Source organism: Sceloporus undulatus, chromosome 1, assembly GCF_019175285.1.
Source record: "Sceloporus undulatus isolate JIND9_A2432 ecotype Alabama chromosome 1, SceUnd_v1.1, whole genome shotgun sequence".
NCBI classification, from domain to species: Eukaryota; Metazoa; Chordata; class Lepidosauria; order Squamata; family Phrynosomatidae; genus Sceloporus; species Sceloporus undulatus.
The window spans coordinates 318,423,081-318,440,344 of record NC_056522.1 but is presented as its reverse complement, the minus strand read 5'-3'; the positions used below and the strand labels follow the sequence as shown (position 1 = coordinate 318,440,344).

At 40.3% G+C, this 17,264-nt stretch overlaps 1 protein-coding gene across 1 annotated transcript in view; it reads right to left on the bottom strand.

Annotated features, from left to right (window-relative positions):
• Window positions 1-17,264, bottom strand: part of LOC121926755 (cytosolic phospholipase A2 epsilon-like) — a 48,862-nt gene that overhangs the window by 16,310 nt on the left and 15,288 nt on the right. Inside the window, exons 5-13 of the mRNA XM_042460002.1 lie at window positions 16,128-16,168; window positions 14,192-14,234; window positions 12,252-12,315; window positions 10,028-10,191; window positions 8,042-8,125; window positions 3,961-3,998; window positions 2,215-2,350; window positions 1,394-1,530; window positions 37-259 (exon numbers count right to left, since the gene is read on the bottom strand). Coding sequence (XP_042315936.1) covers window positions 37-259; window positions 1,394-1,530; window positions 2,215-2,350; window positions 3,961-3,998; window positions 8,042-8,125; window positions 10,028-10,191; window positions 12,252-12,315; window positions 14,192-14,234; window positions 16,128-16,168 — 930 coding nt within the window. The remainder of the gene's footprint in view (window positions 1-36; window positions 260-1,393; window positions 1,531-2,214; window positions 2,351-3,960; window positions 3,999-8,041; window positions 8,126-10,027; window positions 10,192-12,251; window positions 12,316-14,191; window positions 14,235-16,127; window positions 16,169-17,264) is intronic.

The following is a 17,264-nucleotide window of genomic DNA, read 5'->3' as shown; positions in this document are numbered from 1 at the left end:
TATGTATTTTTAAAGGTGAAAAAATATGTATGTTACCTCATCAGTCAACATGGATTCAAGAATGAGTCCCCATAAATCTGAAAAAGACACATTATGGCCTTCTTGATACCTCTGACACATTTCCTTTTCATAGTATTTTAGTTTCTCTCCAGAAAAACAACACAGTTTATTTTTCATCACATGTTTCCGAACATCACTGATTGTTTCTTCCAGATTCCTCTTCGTCCAGTTTGCATCACCATATAAATTAATCATAGTCCTAGAAAAATGAATTAAAAGGGGTAAAATGTAAAGCTGACTTGACAAGTTATCTCAGCCTATTCACCAGGAGAGTATTTATTACCAGGATCAAGTAATTGCTTGAGAAGCTCAGTCATCTGTAATGTCCTGCCAAGCACTTCAATGGGTTTTATCAGAAATCTGTGCTGATCAAAAATTTATGGAGGCAAAACTAGGGTACAAATTCTCCTCGCTGCTTTGCATATACCACCATTTCCAGGTAAAGGAAGTCAGGTTCTTTACAGCCATCTGCTTGGCTCAAAGGAGTTTGGTAAACTGATGCAAATTTCAGAGAAAAGTATGTTACTCCATTGGAAATATGAGGTTCCTAAAGATTCCTTAGCAACATACAATGTTCTCTGTCACACTCTCTCTCTCTCTTTCACACACACACACACACACACACACACACATATTATCAAGACCAGCAAACCTATTGCAGTATATTTTATGCCATTTCTATTGGCTCTCAACATGGAGCCCAGTTTACCATAAATATATATATGCCTCTTTTCTGGAACTTTCTTTTTCATTACTTCCTTACTTTCATTAATTCATTACTATTTCATTAATGCTGTTAATAGGCATTTGTAGTTGTAATGGGGCCACACTATTTCATCTGCATGTTTTTTAGTTTAGTTCATTTATCATTTCATCCATTCTGAGAGTTGTAATCCTAAAAGTAACTTTCTCAAGCTCAGGTCTTTTCCCTTTAGCCTCGGGGGGTGGGGGGTGGGGTTTAATGCAATCTTAATGCAATCCTAGGTTGCATTAATATAGCCAGAGTGCTCAGACCAGATTGTGAGAAATTTAGTATTTTGCCCAGTTCTTTGGCAAGGATGTTGCCAAAGTACAATATGTCCAGCGGAGGGTGACTAGGATAGTGAAAGAGACTAGAAACAGATGTGTGGGATATTTAATGTGCCATTAGAAATTAGGTTTGTTTTTTGTTAAATTCTGGGGTGGGCAACCAAGGCCTTCAAGGTGTTTTTTTGGCCAACAGCTCTGATCAGACAATTCTGATAGATATCCCTGATTAGAAAAGTCTTAGAAAAGAATCTCTCATTGAAACCTAGGTATATTCTTTTCATTGTTGTATTTATGTTCTCCTTACCATGTTGTGCCTGATAAGCCAGTTACATATGAAATGCAGTCTAAGAGATTCAGCTTCTGGAGACCTAATAGGCTACCGTACATTGCTGTCATGGATCTGACACCACCTGCAGTTGTCATCACAGCTACTATTGGAACCTAAACAAAAGACAATATATATGATTCTGTGCAGCACTAGATTCTTCTTCAATAACTGCACAAACACAAATACCATTTCAAAATGTAATATATGCTGAAGTGAACAATTATCTTAATCTGTTTTCTCATGACTTAATTTAAGTGTATTAGGAAAAGAAATGTAGAAAGATTTGTATTCTTATGAAGATACTGTCATCACTTCCAAAGCTTCACAAAACCTCGACTCAGGGTTGCATCCTTCTGAGGTCGCTAAAATGAGTACCCAGACTGTTGGGGGCAAATTAGCTTACTTGCTAATTAGCTTACTTGCTGTTCACCGCTATGATCTTTGGAATAGCGGTATATAAATAAAACAAATTAAAAATTATTATTATTATATGTCTAATGGTATTTTTTAAAGATTGTAGCAACACCTAGGAGGTTGGTAGAAACCAAATTTTTAATTGGAAATACAATCTAACTACCTTGGAATAACCCATAGGATTTGCTTATAAAATGAGAGCACTAGAACACAGAAGCGGAAATACAGAGTAAGTACCACATGGCATAATTAAGGACATCTCTTGGTGGAAACGTTACTCTTGCAATCCCGGGCCTAAGGGTATATAATGCACCTGTGTGTGGTGATATACATCTATCACTGCCAGTTTCTTTCCATCTTTTACCTTGTTTTAGAGGCCATACCTCATCATCCTGCAGGTCTTCTTTTAAATGAAGAACATTTTTCAAAGCAGCAGCAACATATTTCTTGCGCTTGCAGATAAAATCCTGCTCTTCAGGACAGAGATCAAATCCCAAACGCACATCAAGGTCCTCCTGGCTGAATGACAAAGGCACTCACCATAAATCTGAGCAGCCAAACATTCATTGTCCAAGCATTAGTCTATGAAAATAACAACATATTAAGATTTACTGTCTGTATTTGTATGCTACCTTTTAATCTGAAGACTGCAGATAACAGCTAATAAAATAAGTGGCCCTTCATGTGTATACAATGGATAGAGATACTGCCCACCAGAGCTTGAAAAGTAATTTTTGGACTACAACTCTTAGATCCCCAAGTGACTGAAAGCAAACACTATAGTCATATTCAACATCAGGAGCCCCAGGAAATAATTTTGAGAAAACCTTGGGGAGCAAAGTCATTTGAGCTTCTCTCAATGAACTATTGGGGAAAGAACTTATTTGAACATCTTCTCCCCTAATTTATGGCCCAAATCACTGCTCCCAAAATGCACTGCATAATTTCCATTACAGTTGATTGGATGTTGCATCAAGAATATATAATGATAATTATATTAGTGTATGTCTTCTAGTTTACAAAATGTCTCTTAATCTTTCTGTCACACAGCCTTATAATAGTTTTTTAGGGTTTGTCTACACCAGTGGGAAATCCTGCATTCACCCTGTAGTGACTGCTAACTGTCCACACAACACTCCTCAGGATGTGCAGACAATATGAGATTTTTCTCCAAGAATCCGGAGAAAGAAGAACATTGTTTTACCCTTTGTTTGCCTGGAAACTCCAGATCAGTGGTGTGGACATGGCCGTGTGGCTGGAAATACTTCACTCTATAGGACACGTGATAATTGTGGGGCTGACTTTTTCTTTACTTTTTTTTCTCAGTTATTTAGAGCTTGCCACAGTGAGTGTAGCGTTATCAGAATCACTGACTGGGAAACTATGCTGCAGCTACAGCTGAGTATGAGGTTTCTTGCCAGTGTAGACACCTCCCTAAATAGGTCACTGTCATTCATACTTTATTAATGCGGAATGGAAGCTGAGAAATAATGGGTTGTTACTATTATTTATATATTTATTTATTTATTATAATGAAGCACTACTTGTAGCGAATCTTGAATCCAGACTTTGTAGTCAAAAGCAAATAGGTAACAGTTTGATGGTATTCCATATTTGATTATTCTCCAAGGTAAAGCCAAGAGTTGGCAGTTAATCTAAAACATATTGAATGTGGAAGTAAAACTCTACATTCAAATGTGAGTTCACATTTTAAAAATCATTTTCCAAATTTAAATGACAAAATTAGAAACTGTACCAAATTTTGCATATGTGCAAAAAATAAATAAATAAATAAATAAATTTCAATTGAACCTGGGACAGCTCCCAGAAAACTCTAGCTAAGATAGCCCATTCTCATGATTTTGTAATGCAAAACAAGTAGCTTTCCTAAGATCTTTCCAGCCCACAACACTTCAGTTGTGCATGGGTACTTGGCCAGCAAAAGAGAGGGGAATTAAACATATTTGAAAAATCTTTTCCTAGGTGCATGGAGAGAAATGAATTAAGCTACATATTTGTCACTCTTCAAGCTATTTCAGAAAGATACTTATACATTCTCTGAAATAATTTAAAAAGTATGAATTTAAATATTATATTGCAAAGTACCCAGAATAAATAAGTAGGTTTACCAGTTTTCCGCTGTCACAAATATATTGTATGCTTTGTTCTTTAAAGAGAGAGAGAGAGAGAAATAATTAATTCTTACTTGTTTACAGCATTTGTATCATTTTCAAGGCATGTTGTTATCTTGACAGCAATAATAAACTATGAGATGAGTCTCCTTTATGTGATTATTTGCAGTTTTATTAGATTTGTAAGCAGAAATTATAGAAATCAAAGATATACCACAGTCATGCAAGAGAAAATGTATGTGGTTACCATATATACTCGACTATAAGTCAACCTATAAGTCAAGGGTGGGGTTTTGGGGGGGGGGATTATGGATTTTGCCATGATCTGTGGATAAGTCAAAGGTAAAACTTGGATGCTCCTTCAGTGTATGTAAGTGTGCATGCAACAAGAAGGACTCTAACTGAGCCTTTTTGCATCAACGTTTTAGCCTTCACTCCCTAAATAGCAGCTGACAGCCAGCACAGCAGTAGAGGGACTGCTGTTTGTTGATTTAACAGCAATCAGTCACCCAACACCCAAGACAGAAAGAAACTGCTCTCCGCACCACATGGGGAAATATGAAAGAGCTGCTATCACATTACCATACTGACCCATAAGTAAGTCGACCTGGGATTCTGGGGATGAGTATATACGGCAGTGGTTCCCAACCTTCCTAATGCCGCAACCCTTTAATACAGTTCCTTATATTGTGGTGACCCCCAACCATACAATTATTTTCCATCGCTACATGCAAATATGTGTTTTCCAATGGTCTTAGGCGACCCCTGTGAAAGGGTCGTTCAACCCCCAAAGGGGTCCCAACCCACAGGTTGGGAACCACTGATATACGGTAACTTCAGATTACTACACATTGGTCTGCAAAAGTAGGTTTTTGATAATATCCACTATGCCTTAATTATAATTAGGAAATGTTACTTTTTGGACAGAAATTCCTTAAATCCTGCAGCCAGCATGGCCACAAATAGGATAGATAGTTCAGGGTCCTATGCTAGGAGAAAGAAGGGATATAAATAAAATCTAAACATTATTTTTTTCTAATCTCTGTCCCCGACATGTATCAAAACTATTACTGCCCAATAAGAACCTTGCACAATGACCAGCTCCTTCCCAGGCCCATGGAGGTCTCAGCATATGATGTCACAGTACTACATCTGGCTTTTGGGACAGAGTCAGAAGTTTTCCAATGCCCTTCACTCTCTGCTTGTCACTCAGTAACTAAAAGGTGAATTGTGGAGGGGATGAAAGGGGGAGACACATTTTAGTTCCACATGCAAAATGTTTAGAGTACATGTCCACAATGCAGGATCTTGGCCTAGACATCAAGATATTGGTGTCTAGGCTAAGATCCTGCATGTGTGGACATGTAGTCTAAACATTTTGCAAGTGAAACTAAAATGATAACAAAAAGCTACAATTTTTTTGTATGGTGAAATCCCTTTCACTTAGAGTTAGAGTGGTTCCTAATTTCTAGGAACTACACACTGACTAGACATCACTTCCATATTTGGTAAAAAGCACCTCCTTTGCAGCCTAAAATATTGCACTAGGGCACAAGTGACTCATAGGCAGCATTTTGATGACCCGATGTGCAGCAGTAAAAAGCTAAATCTCAGTGAACCCTTGGTGGAACATTCCTTCAACAGAGTTGATCTCAAGACAAAAAGATGAGACAGCAGCATATCCTAAAAGGTGAAACTACCCCTATAAGGTGAAAAAGGAAGAATTTTGACAGTAAAAGGAACACATTCTACATTGAAAACTAGAACTGTGCATGAGGTCCCTGATTTGGATCAGAGCCCATTTTGGTCCAGCTCAATCCAGTTAGGAGCCTAGATCTGAATGAAGATTCAGGGATCCAGATCACTATGGCGGGTTACACACCGCCATTAAAGTATGGAGTCAGTCCGTACTAGGGTTAGGAAGGTGCGGTGCTTCCGCACCCCCCTAACCCTAGTACGGACTGAGTCTGTACAAAATGGCACCCCCCTTCCACATGGGGGCTGCCGTGACAATGTCACGACCGCACCGCCTCCATACGGGGCGGCGCAGACGTGACATCATCGGTCCGCGCCAGGGCGCTTAGTGAGCCCTTTCCACGGACCAGGAAGGAGCTCCGTTTCGGAGCTCCTTCGTGGTTTGTGGCACCGCTTTGCTTCGCTGGGTGCAGCCTTCAGACGGCTGCGCCCAGCGAAACAAGGGAGAAAGGGGCCAAGCGGCCCCTTTCTCCCCTTCCCCGCCGCTGCGGGGTGTCCTTGGGGCTTGAAGCCCCAAGGACACCCCTTTTCAGGCTGCGGGGAAGTGGCGTTTTGTTATCTGCCCCCAGCCTGAAAAGTGGCGGATCGGGGCCTCAGCGGCTGCCGTTCTGACAGCTGAGGCCCCGATACACCAGGGAAAGGGGCGGGTACAGCCCACCCCAAATAGGCGGTCTGTAACCCGCCTTCTCCTCCCTCATTGACTTGGATTTTTGTTGTTAACTGCCCTTGAGTCAGCCTCAACTCAATTAATGAGAAACCTCCTAGCCCCCTGTCCTCTACTGCCCTGCTCAGATCCTGTAGGCTTATGGCCATGGTCTCCTTAAATGAGTGCATCCATCTAATATGTAGTCTTCCTCTCCTTCTATGGCCTTCCAACTTTCCTAACATTATTGTTTTTTCCAGTGAGTTATCTCTATACATGAGGTGGCTGGAATATGACAGCCTTAAGTTACTCATCTTGACTTCCAGGGGCACTTTGGGCCTGATCTGTTCTAAAACCCATTTGTTTGTTTTTTGGCCACCCACAGTATTTTTAGCACTCTTCTGCAGCACCATATCTCAAATGGGTTGATTTTCTTTCTGTCAGCTTTCTTTGCTGTCCAGCTATCACATCCATACATGATGGAAAATATGATGGCTCAGACTATCCTAACTTTGGTATTCAGCTTGATATCTTTGCACTTTACTTGACCTTGGAACTTGACTTGCATTAAGAAATCAAAAATGGCTATTTTTTTGTCATTATCTGTCTAAAGTTTGGAGACCCAGTAGACCCTAAAGAAATTTCAGACAGATAACCTCAGTGGGGTTTGGGCAAAGCACATGTAAAGTCTGTTGCTTTTTTTAAAGAAAAAAAATTAACAGTATTTAACAGTATTGAATGCTCAATCATGAAAATTCATTCTGCTTTTGTCTGTCTAGAACTGTCTAGAGCCATGTAAATTTTAGGATATATGATAATGAAATAGTCATGAAACCACAGCATAATTGAGGAAAGGATACATTTACTGTATTCTACCCACAGTCCAACTGGTGAGAATCAATAATTCAGCATAAAGTAGGGTGTGATGAAATGATTCTTTACCTACAATCCTGCTGGTGAGATCACCAGGAAAAATTCCACTGTTCTCTATTAAGGCATTTGGTGATTTGCTTCATAGTTCCCATCCCTTGCAGAGTTGCTTGCCTAAGCCATTTGGGGGTGGGGGAGAGACTGAAATGTGCTGCTGCCACCAAAAGATGCATTATTTGCTCCTGTACTGTGGGACCTAACTGTTGGCTTGGACTTTTTTGTCTCTGTCCTGGACAAACCACTTGGTATCACTTTTTAATGTCTTAGAATATGTTGCTAGTGCTCTGATGCCCTGGAAAGTTACCTCTGCTTACTTATTGCCTACAATAAAGGAAAATAACAATACTGGGATCTGTGCTCACCTCATAATGGTCACAGAGAGTTCTTCTGCCTTTTCTGTGATGACTCAAGCTGCCATCTTTTCATCTAACATCTATTAAAAACAACTACTGTAGCTAATTGAAGTTGGATGAGAGAAAGCATATATACAGAACTAAGAGAATCCAATATCCTAGTTTGCATCACCCCAACAGTCTCTACCTTCATACAGTACTTGCATGAATATACTATCATTTATAAAATTCTATCCTCATTTATCTAGGACTAAGCCTTTCTAAATGTGATCAGATTTATTTTTAGTAGGCATGTATAAGATTGTTTTGCATTACTTCCTATGTTGCACACCATCTACTGTATCACCATAGTAACAGAGAAGCATATAGAAAATAAATGTTTGTAACCAGGACTCACATGTGTTATTTCTACTCTTTCTCCAATTGGAAGGTGAAGCAAAGGGAAACACAGAGAGTTGCTTGTCTCATCACCAGAGAAATTCTGAAAGAATAAACATAAACAGCCACAAAAGGGGGGTGCTTTAGAAACCAAAGGCAAACAGCTTATGTTAAAAGCCTCCTGAGTACTACTGCAGTGACGACACTGTTGTAACCAGTAATGGATGTGTTTTATCAAGTATGCATGTTATATATTTCCAAAAACCACCCCAGCTCTGATTACCCTGTGTGTGTGTGCATGTGTGTGTGTGTGTGTGTGTGTGTGTGTGTGAAGCTGGAGGACCTAAAAATAGTAGTGCACACGCTGGTAACTTCAAGTCTGGACTTCTGCAATGCACTGTACATTGGGTTACCTCTATACCAAGTTCGGAAACTTCAGTTAGTTCAAAACATGGCAGCCTGAGTGATTACAGGGTCATCTAGGAGCGATCACATTACAACAATATTAAAATCACTTCACTGGTAGCCAATTACTTTTCAAGCAAGGTACAAAGTGATGGTCATTACCTTTAAAGCCCTACATGGTTTAAGTCCAGGTTACCTTCGGGATTGCCTCCTCCCATAGAATCGGCCCCATACACTCAGGTCCTCTGGTGGACATTTACTCCAGTCAACCAGGACCAGGTTGGCAGCTGTCAGCCAAAGGACCTTTTCTTCAGCTGCCCCTAGACTGTGGAATGACCTGCTGGAAGACACTCAACAGATGTATATGCTGTCTGAATTTAAAAGAGCATTGAAAATTAGTCTCTGCCAGCAGGCTTATCCAGATGATTTTTAATTATGAATTTTAAATGACAAATTTTAGATGTTGGTTGTTTTAATATGTGCACATCTTATTTGTCCTTTTAAATTGATGTATGTTTTAACCTATGTGTTTTAGCTGGTGTTCTTGTTTGTCCATTATTGTTGTCCCCCATCTCAATCCATGGGGAGAAGCGAGTAAGAAATATATTTAGTAGTAGTAGTAGTAGTAGTATGCACATACACCTCCACCAGCCAGATTGACTAAGGGTAAGATGGAAGACTGGTGGAGGCATGTGCACACATGCACACACAGTTAGGGCAAGTGGTACTGGCATGGTAATAGAGGTGGGGTATTCCCCCACCTCTGTTGGGCCAGAATGAGGAATGGATTGGAGTTTGGCTGAAGCAAAGGAAAACAGTGGCAACAGAAAAAAGAGCAGTTGTATAGTATGTTACAAAATTTATACAACTCCAACTCACAAAGTGATCATGCAAGACTGAAAAGGAGGGGATGAAGGCTTGCTGGCAAGCAACCAGTTTTGCCATTCTCTTTCCGCAAAGCTGCACAGAAAAAAGTGCAGAACTGTTGAACATGTGTCAGTGGGCTTTAAGAATCCCCACCACCACCACCGCATCCTGTATCTTGCAGATGACCATCAGAAGAGGCCAGTTTCAGAGCCCTTTCGCCACTTTCTCTTTCCCTTGAGAAGGTGGGGGGAAGGGAAAGCATCTGAACAACTTATTTTTCTCACTTTCCCTCCTTTTATCTTAGACCATACACAATATTACCAGGTAAAAACTCATAACATTTCTTCAAGCTATACCATAGCCCCATGGGGGTCCATGGACCACAGGTTAAAAACTGCTGGGCTACAGGATTCAACTCTGAAAGCCTGACTTGCTATATGCCAGATTCCCATGTAGTGTCCTATGTATTTCAATGATGTTTCCACTGCAGCTTATCCATCTTCAGATTCTGATTTCTATTGAACTTCCTAGCCTCCCCTTTCACCTTTTTTGTGAAAAATTCAGATCTTAGAAACTTGCCTCTTGAAGACAGGAATAAAACAGCAGAACAAGAAAACCACATGCAGCTTACTTATTCTGTTCTAATTATTCCAACAGCACAGCATTCAGATTTTCTTAATGTCAACTATGGAAGTTGTTCAAATGAACCTTGCTATTCGTGACAGTTACTCACACAGAAGGAACGTTTCTTTGATGATACCACATCCAATTGGGGACAACAGTACTTGGCATAATTGAACATTATAGCACCTGGGGGGACACATCTGCCATGAGAGTCCAATACGATATCCTGTGTATTTTCATAGGATCCCTTTACTGTAAATGTGAGACGTTTTCCTGTAGGCAGAGTAGAAAACACAAACAGAACTTAAGTACTTCAGAAGTTCATCTTTATTTACAATATTTCTATCCTCTTTGTCCCCTTCAAGAAGATCAGGGTGTTATTCATTATATCAGTCTTACCCAACATGGTATCTACCAGAGATATTTTGTCATCCCCAGCAAGCATGGGAATTCACTTCCTGCCTGTGGATGATGTAAATTGCCATCCAATACATCTAGAGGTGCCACGTTGCAGAAGTTATTAAGTTGTTATTAAGTCTTCTGCTCACCACAGAGGCAGGTTGATTTAAGAAAAAATAACTTGTCTGAAGTCACTCCTTGAGCTTTAGGGCTGAGTGGGGAATCTGTCAGATCTCAACAATCTGAATACATTCTCACAGCTTGGAAAGCTTGCCTTTTGGACGACACCTCCCAGAAGCCAAAGCCAGCAGGGCATATGGCTATGGGGTGGAACAGATGAGCCAAATAAAGCAGCTTCCAGTCACTTTGAAAGTGGGTTGTATATACAGCACATGCCTCCAAAGCAGGGGGAAACCAGAATGAAGCCACACTCTGAAGTTAAAAGCCAGAGCAAAACGAAGCTGGGATAGTTCAACTTAGTGCAGAAGATGCACATCTTCACACCTGCATATAAACAGTCCAGCACCAGTGCAAAGCTGAACCAATGCAAAAAAGTGCAGTTAACCCAATGGATCAAATTACACCATACACAAACTAGACAGTCCAACATGGGGGCATGGGGTAAAAGGGGCATGTATGGGGGCCCCATAGTTGTGCTTTGCAAATGAATCATTTGGCATTTCAATACTCCATTGGCTTTTACCAACAGACCATTGCATGTGTGCATGTGTAGATGATCAAAGTTGCAGCCATCCCATGGGTTGGCATGTGGGCATGGGATGTGGGAAGTACTTGAACATGTACTTCCCACATCAAAATAACCCAGCAGCACAGCTTGATTCCACACCATGCAGACTGCCCATGGGTGTTCAGCCCACCTTGGGAGCAAGCCATGTGGACAGTGGGGTTTTGACATGCCTCCAAAAAGTGCAAGATCAAGCTACTTTTTGCTGCCTGTCGGCTCCGGCCCTAAGCTAGCTTGGGTACTGTAGATGCTGGAATCCAAAATTCCAAGCTCTATCAATTCTAACCATAGTATTTCTTTTGTAAGAAGGGTGGAAGATTACACCATGGATAGAAACAAATCAGACTGTGTATCCTTCATTAGAACCCAGTTATCAAAGGAAAGATTTAGGCAAGGTAGCCAAAAAAAAAAAAAAACCCAGGGGTGCTAAAAAGAAGGGGGTGTTTTGGGGGGGGGTATAAGGGTGTCTCATATCTGGGAAATGGGGGAATGTGATACTCATTTTTGGGGGGGGGGGAGATGTAAACATACACTGGGCCCTTGGTGTCTGCTGGGTGTTTCTTCCAGGACCAACTGTGGATACCAAAATCTATGGATGCTCAAATCCCATTGTATACAATGCAGTAATAAAATGATGGCCCTTATATAAAATGGCAAAATTAAGGAATTTTTTTTTTGCAGTGGGTGAATAATTTCAAACTGTAGTTGGTTGAATTCATAATGCAGAATCCATGGATATGGAAGTTTTATAGTATCAATCTTAACTGTACTGGCTGCCAATTCACTCACAGTCTGAATTCAAGGTGCTGGTGATAAAATTCAAAGTGGCAATTACACTGGGATCTTGATACTTGAAGGAGTAACTCTCACTATATATGCCTGCATGAGCATTGAGATCTACCAGAGAGGCCCTCCTCTGTCTCACTGGTGGGACAAGGATTTTTAAAACTCTTTTAACTTTTTTTTAACTTTTAAAACTTGTTTTAGCATGTTTGAGCTATTTAATAAATTTTGTTTAAGTGATTTATTGATTTTAATCTGGAATTGTTTAAATTCTTTATATTGCTTTTTCTGTTTTTCATTATGAAAGCTCACAATAAAAGATGGGACAAAAATATTTTAATAAATAAAAAATATAAAGGTATTCCCCATTCCTCTGAAACCAGGATGCTTTGTGTGATAATCTTACTTCTGCTTTTCCCCCTCTTTTTTCTTCCATTCACCTCTACTTTTAGGCAGGAAACATCCCGAGACTGCAAGAGAAAAAGACAACAACTGCATACCAACAAATATTCACTGATGAAAACAGGCATTCTTGTTAAATCTGCTTTCTCCCCAAACCCCAGTGGTCCTCTAGTTGTCAAAAGCTCTTCTCAGACTCTAGTAGACGATATCTATTTACCATACAATAGTCTTTCTTAAATTAAAAGCAGCCTGAGTGTTTGTTTTTCTTTTTAAAGAAGAAATGTTAGAAAAACAGCTTTCTCAAGTTTCAAATTGACTCTATTACCTGGACTATGTGAAATTACAGCTGCTCTCTGCTGAATGGCATCTCAGTGTTCATTTCCATGTGCTTACACCATGTACAGTAGGTAGCAAAACATTCATTTACAAAGACACATACCTACTTACTTACGCATCTATTACACAACCATTCAGAGATCTGGAGTTGCAACAAACTGTTATTTCATTGGGAAAAAAACTTTTGATCCAGTTAATGCCGCTAGCTGAATTAATGCTGTTTGACACAGCTTTAACTGCCTTGGCTTCATGATATGGAATCCTGGGATTTGTACTTTGTTGTGGCACAAAAATCCCAGAATTCCATAGCATTGAGCCATAGCTGTTCAGGTGGTGTCAAACTGCTTAATTTTGCAGTGTAGATGTGCCTTTGATAGCTGAAAAAGAGCAGTGATTTTCATTCGTCCTTCCACTCCTTTCTGCAGACAGTTCCTCCACATTTTTCTGGAGGGCCCACAACCCTTTATAGCAATGGGCTATGTGCAACTGCAGTCACCCTTGTTCCAACATATTCAGATTTACTGTGGGCTTCAATTTATTCTGATTTACTTTGAGCTCCTCTAGACTGTCCATTTGTTCAAGTAAATGTCAAGCTTTTGCACCTTGCAACATTTTTCCCATTCTTGCATTAGTGCTCTAATTATACAGTGGGCCCCTGATATCCACTGCAGTTTGGTTCCAGGACCTGCCATGGATACCAAAATCCATGGGTGCTCAAGTCTCATTGTATACAATGTGCTAATAAAATGGTGTCCCTTATATAAAATGGTAAAATCAAGGCTTGCTTTTTGGAATTGGGGGGGGGGGGGTTAAGCATGGATTGTTGAATCCATGGATGCAGAATCCATGGATATAGAGACCAACTGTACCAGATTTTGGGTCCTAGTTTGTTGCTGGTTCTATCACAGCTTAGTGCTATGCCTGATCTGCACATTTCTTTTTAACTTTCTCTTCTGAGGCATGGTTGGGCTGTGGCATGGTCATGGTTTCTTTCCATCCCCCTACCATTCCCTCCAGGAACTCCTCAAGCCTCATTTTTAGTGAAAATGTGGTGTATAAAGAAAGTGGTTAATTTATTGATGGACTCAATATCTCCCTCCCATTATCCCCCTCCCCCACTATTCATGTTCCCTGTCTCAAATATTTAATTTTTTTAATGTTGTTAGAGTGTAAATTAGCCCTAAAAATACAAGGTTGGGGACTTGAGACCTTGAATACAGAAATGTGACATTTACCCCAGCTTGCACTAGAAATTCCCAGAACAGGGGGTGGGGTAGAACATACACCCTGCAGTATAACACTGGACATTCACATGAAAAATACTGGGACATGAATCATAGAGCTGGAAAAGACCACAAGGGTCATCCAGTCCAACCCCCTGCCATGGAAAGCCCAACCCCACTAACTACAGCTGTACCTCTAGCCAAATTCAAAGGCTTTTGACCAGGCTGGAGGAGCTCTATTCAAAGGAGCAGCTACGTATAGATGCCTCCAAAATGCCATCATTGCTAGGATTTATTTACATACCTGCTTGATTATTTACTACCACATTTTCCAGAACAAAAATCCTTCCAATACTGAAAATAAGAATCACAGAATCACACATACCACCACTACTCCATTTGAGGTAACCGTTTCAGGAATATCTGGCCTAGAGGGGCAAGAAGAGAAAATATGCATCTTATACCTAGTATTTATCTTATACTTTTATATTTTTTCTGAATCTTTTGAACTATTCAAGGCTCCAAGCATTTTACATTTTCTTAGAATAAGTTGCATAAAAATTTAGGCATCATTTTTTTAAAAAATTACACTCAGGTTAGGAAGCTACTATTTTAAAGTAACTGGTTACAATTTTAATGGCAAGGCCCAGACAAGACATTTGTTACCCTTATAGCTGCACCTTTTTTTTCCCTAAAAAGAACTCTGCTTTCCTTGAAAGTAACTAGAATAGTTGCCTTCTTATTGCTTTAAAAAAAACCTACTCAAAAGAAACAACATGATGCAAGCAGTTGATCTTCCTTCTCTACACTTTTGCCCACATTACCACAAAATCAGCTTATTTGCCACATTACCACAAAATACTCCTTTGTTTCTGGGCAAAAGGAACTAATTGCAACTAAATCAATACTTGTACTGAGCTACTTCTGGGCTCTGTACCTGATGTCCTTTTATTGTATTTAAATTCATTTGGAATTAAGTAGCACAGAAAATAGAAATTGTTGCATCTTTGGGATTATTTTTATTCAGTTGTTTTATACCTAACCTTTACATTAAAAATGCTTTATTTGTGGGGTTGCCAGGCTAGATATGAGATAGTGTTGCAGTAAACTTTATCCTGAACAAATTGTGGACCAGGAGGAAGCAGCATAAACTCTTCCAAGTCAAAGGTTTCCTGTCCTCTCTCACACCAGGCAAATCCCACCTTTCAGACTCTGCTGTGCTCTCCCAACATGGTTATTTCCTTGTTGGTGGTGGTGAGGAAGGGAACATGGAAAAGGACCCAGGTTGACAAGAACAGATCTGGATGTTCCTCTATGCCCTCACTCCATGCCTCCGCTGGTGAGAAAAACTGTGTTGGGAGAGGATGACAGCAGTTAAAATTTGGGTTTTGGAAGGTGAAGGAGGACTGGTATCTTTGTCCAGCTTCATCCTACACCATAATCTGTTCAGAACCCCATCCAATATCCAGCTTGGCAATGCTATCTATTTGTTGTGCTCTCTTAATACATTTTCAGTGATAAAGAATTACATTCTCTAGGGATTGTAAAAGTGAATAGATTTATGTAATGGAAATGTACTATAGTGTGTAAATGAAATCTGAGATTTATTTATTTATTTAGTTCTAGGATGTGAACATTTCAGTTTGATGAATTTCTTATCCTTATCCTTTTCAGCAAAAGACAGAATCATTTCTGAGGAACAACCTAATACCTGAAAACGCATTTGGCACATAAAGCATAGTGAAGTATGCCTGACTTTGTACTGCATTAACACTGATGAATCCCTAAAACGTCTGGTTTAAATATCCTAGGGCATGTCTACATGGGCTGAATGGAGTGGTTCCCACCCACATATTTATGGAATCTGTCTTCACAATGCAGACCCAAATCCTGATTAGAGTGTGGATTGTCGTCACAACATGAAGGCCAGTTTCACACTAAATCCACCCTTTCCCTCCCTTAAACCAATTTAAAATAAATTGTCTTTTACTCAGGATTTTGCAGAGAAATCTTGTGCAATCTGTACTACACTAGACAGTACATGTCCCAATGTGTTACCCAGTGCCACTCCTGCTGGCACAAGTCACTCCCACTGAATTCACAACAAAGTGCCAAGCCATGTAGCTGATGCTAGGCACCTTGTTTCTGATCTCAGAGGGAAAGTTTGGCACCAGCTGCTGTGGTTCCGGGCGACACAGTGGGACCCATGTGTAGATAGCTGCCCAGTGTTGCTATGAAGTGCGGAGGTAATGGGGGAAATCTGGGGCATCTTTGGAGCCAGACCAGAATATTCCTTAGACACTTCATCAAGATTTACTTACATCTGTTCCAAAGTGAACTCCACTTCTAGCAGCTCATCTTTCTGAAATGGATAAAAATGGGAGAAATGAAACAGGCGAGATAAAAAGCTTTTTTAAATGGGATTCTGAATAACTATTGTGCCATTTTCCTAGGAGCTGCTTTAGAAAGATCAATTTCCTACACAACACCCTGGCCATGATCGAAAATTTATATATAAATTTCCACTCAAGGCAGAAAACAACATAATAAAATATATTTCACTTGTGCATTATTAAATTATTGACATCAACTATAAAGAATTTAAAATGTTAACCACAAATTAAACACATAACACAGCTCTTATAGACTTATGGTTTTCATAGAATCATAGAATTGGAAGTGACCACAAAGGCCATCCAGTCCAACCCCTTGCCATGCCTTTCATATAAGGGCTTACATTTGTAATGAAAGCATTTTGTCATTAAAAGTCAACAGATGTTTTCACATTTCATCAGCTCCATCTAACTACAAATCCACACTTTTCCATTTCCAACCCCATTTTTTTCATCTCTAGAATATTCCATTAAGTCCATTTTGAACTGTCTGTTTGATGTTGTTGGGAGGTGTGTGTGAAGGGATTTTTCTGGTGCTATTTCTAGTGGCTGAGCCTACTGCTATGCTTTAGTGCTAGCATCATGTTAAGAAAATATGCTCTCTGGGGCTGTACAGACCAGCCCGAAAGGGGCAGGTCTGTGCCGCCCCTGAATTGGGGCCATAGTAACCTGTCAACCTGTGGCCCCAATCCGCCGTTTTTCCGGGCCAAAGAGAAGCGGCAAAATGGGAGTTAAAGGGGTGTCCATGCAGCTTCATGTCCCTGGACACCCCAACAGTCATGAGGAGAAAGGGGCGGCCCCTTTCTCCTTAGGATTGTATCTGTGGTTGTGCAGTTGCCACAGGAATTATACACTCTAGAACATCATAAAGGCGTGGATGTGCGGACGCTTTGCAGTGGCAGTGGCATCATGGCACGCCCATGTGGACAGGATGCCACCATGATGCTGGCGCCCATGTGGACTAGGGTTCCGGAGTGTGCAGTTGCTGTGCATTCCGGAACCCTAGTATCAGTGGCAGCATGCCGCTTCCTGGCCGTGTGTGCTGGGTCTCTCAATAGCAAGCTT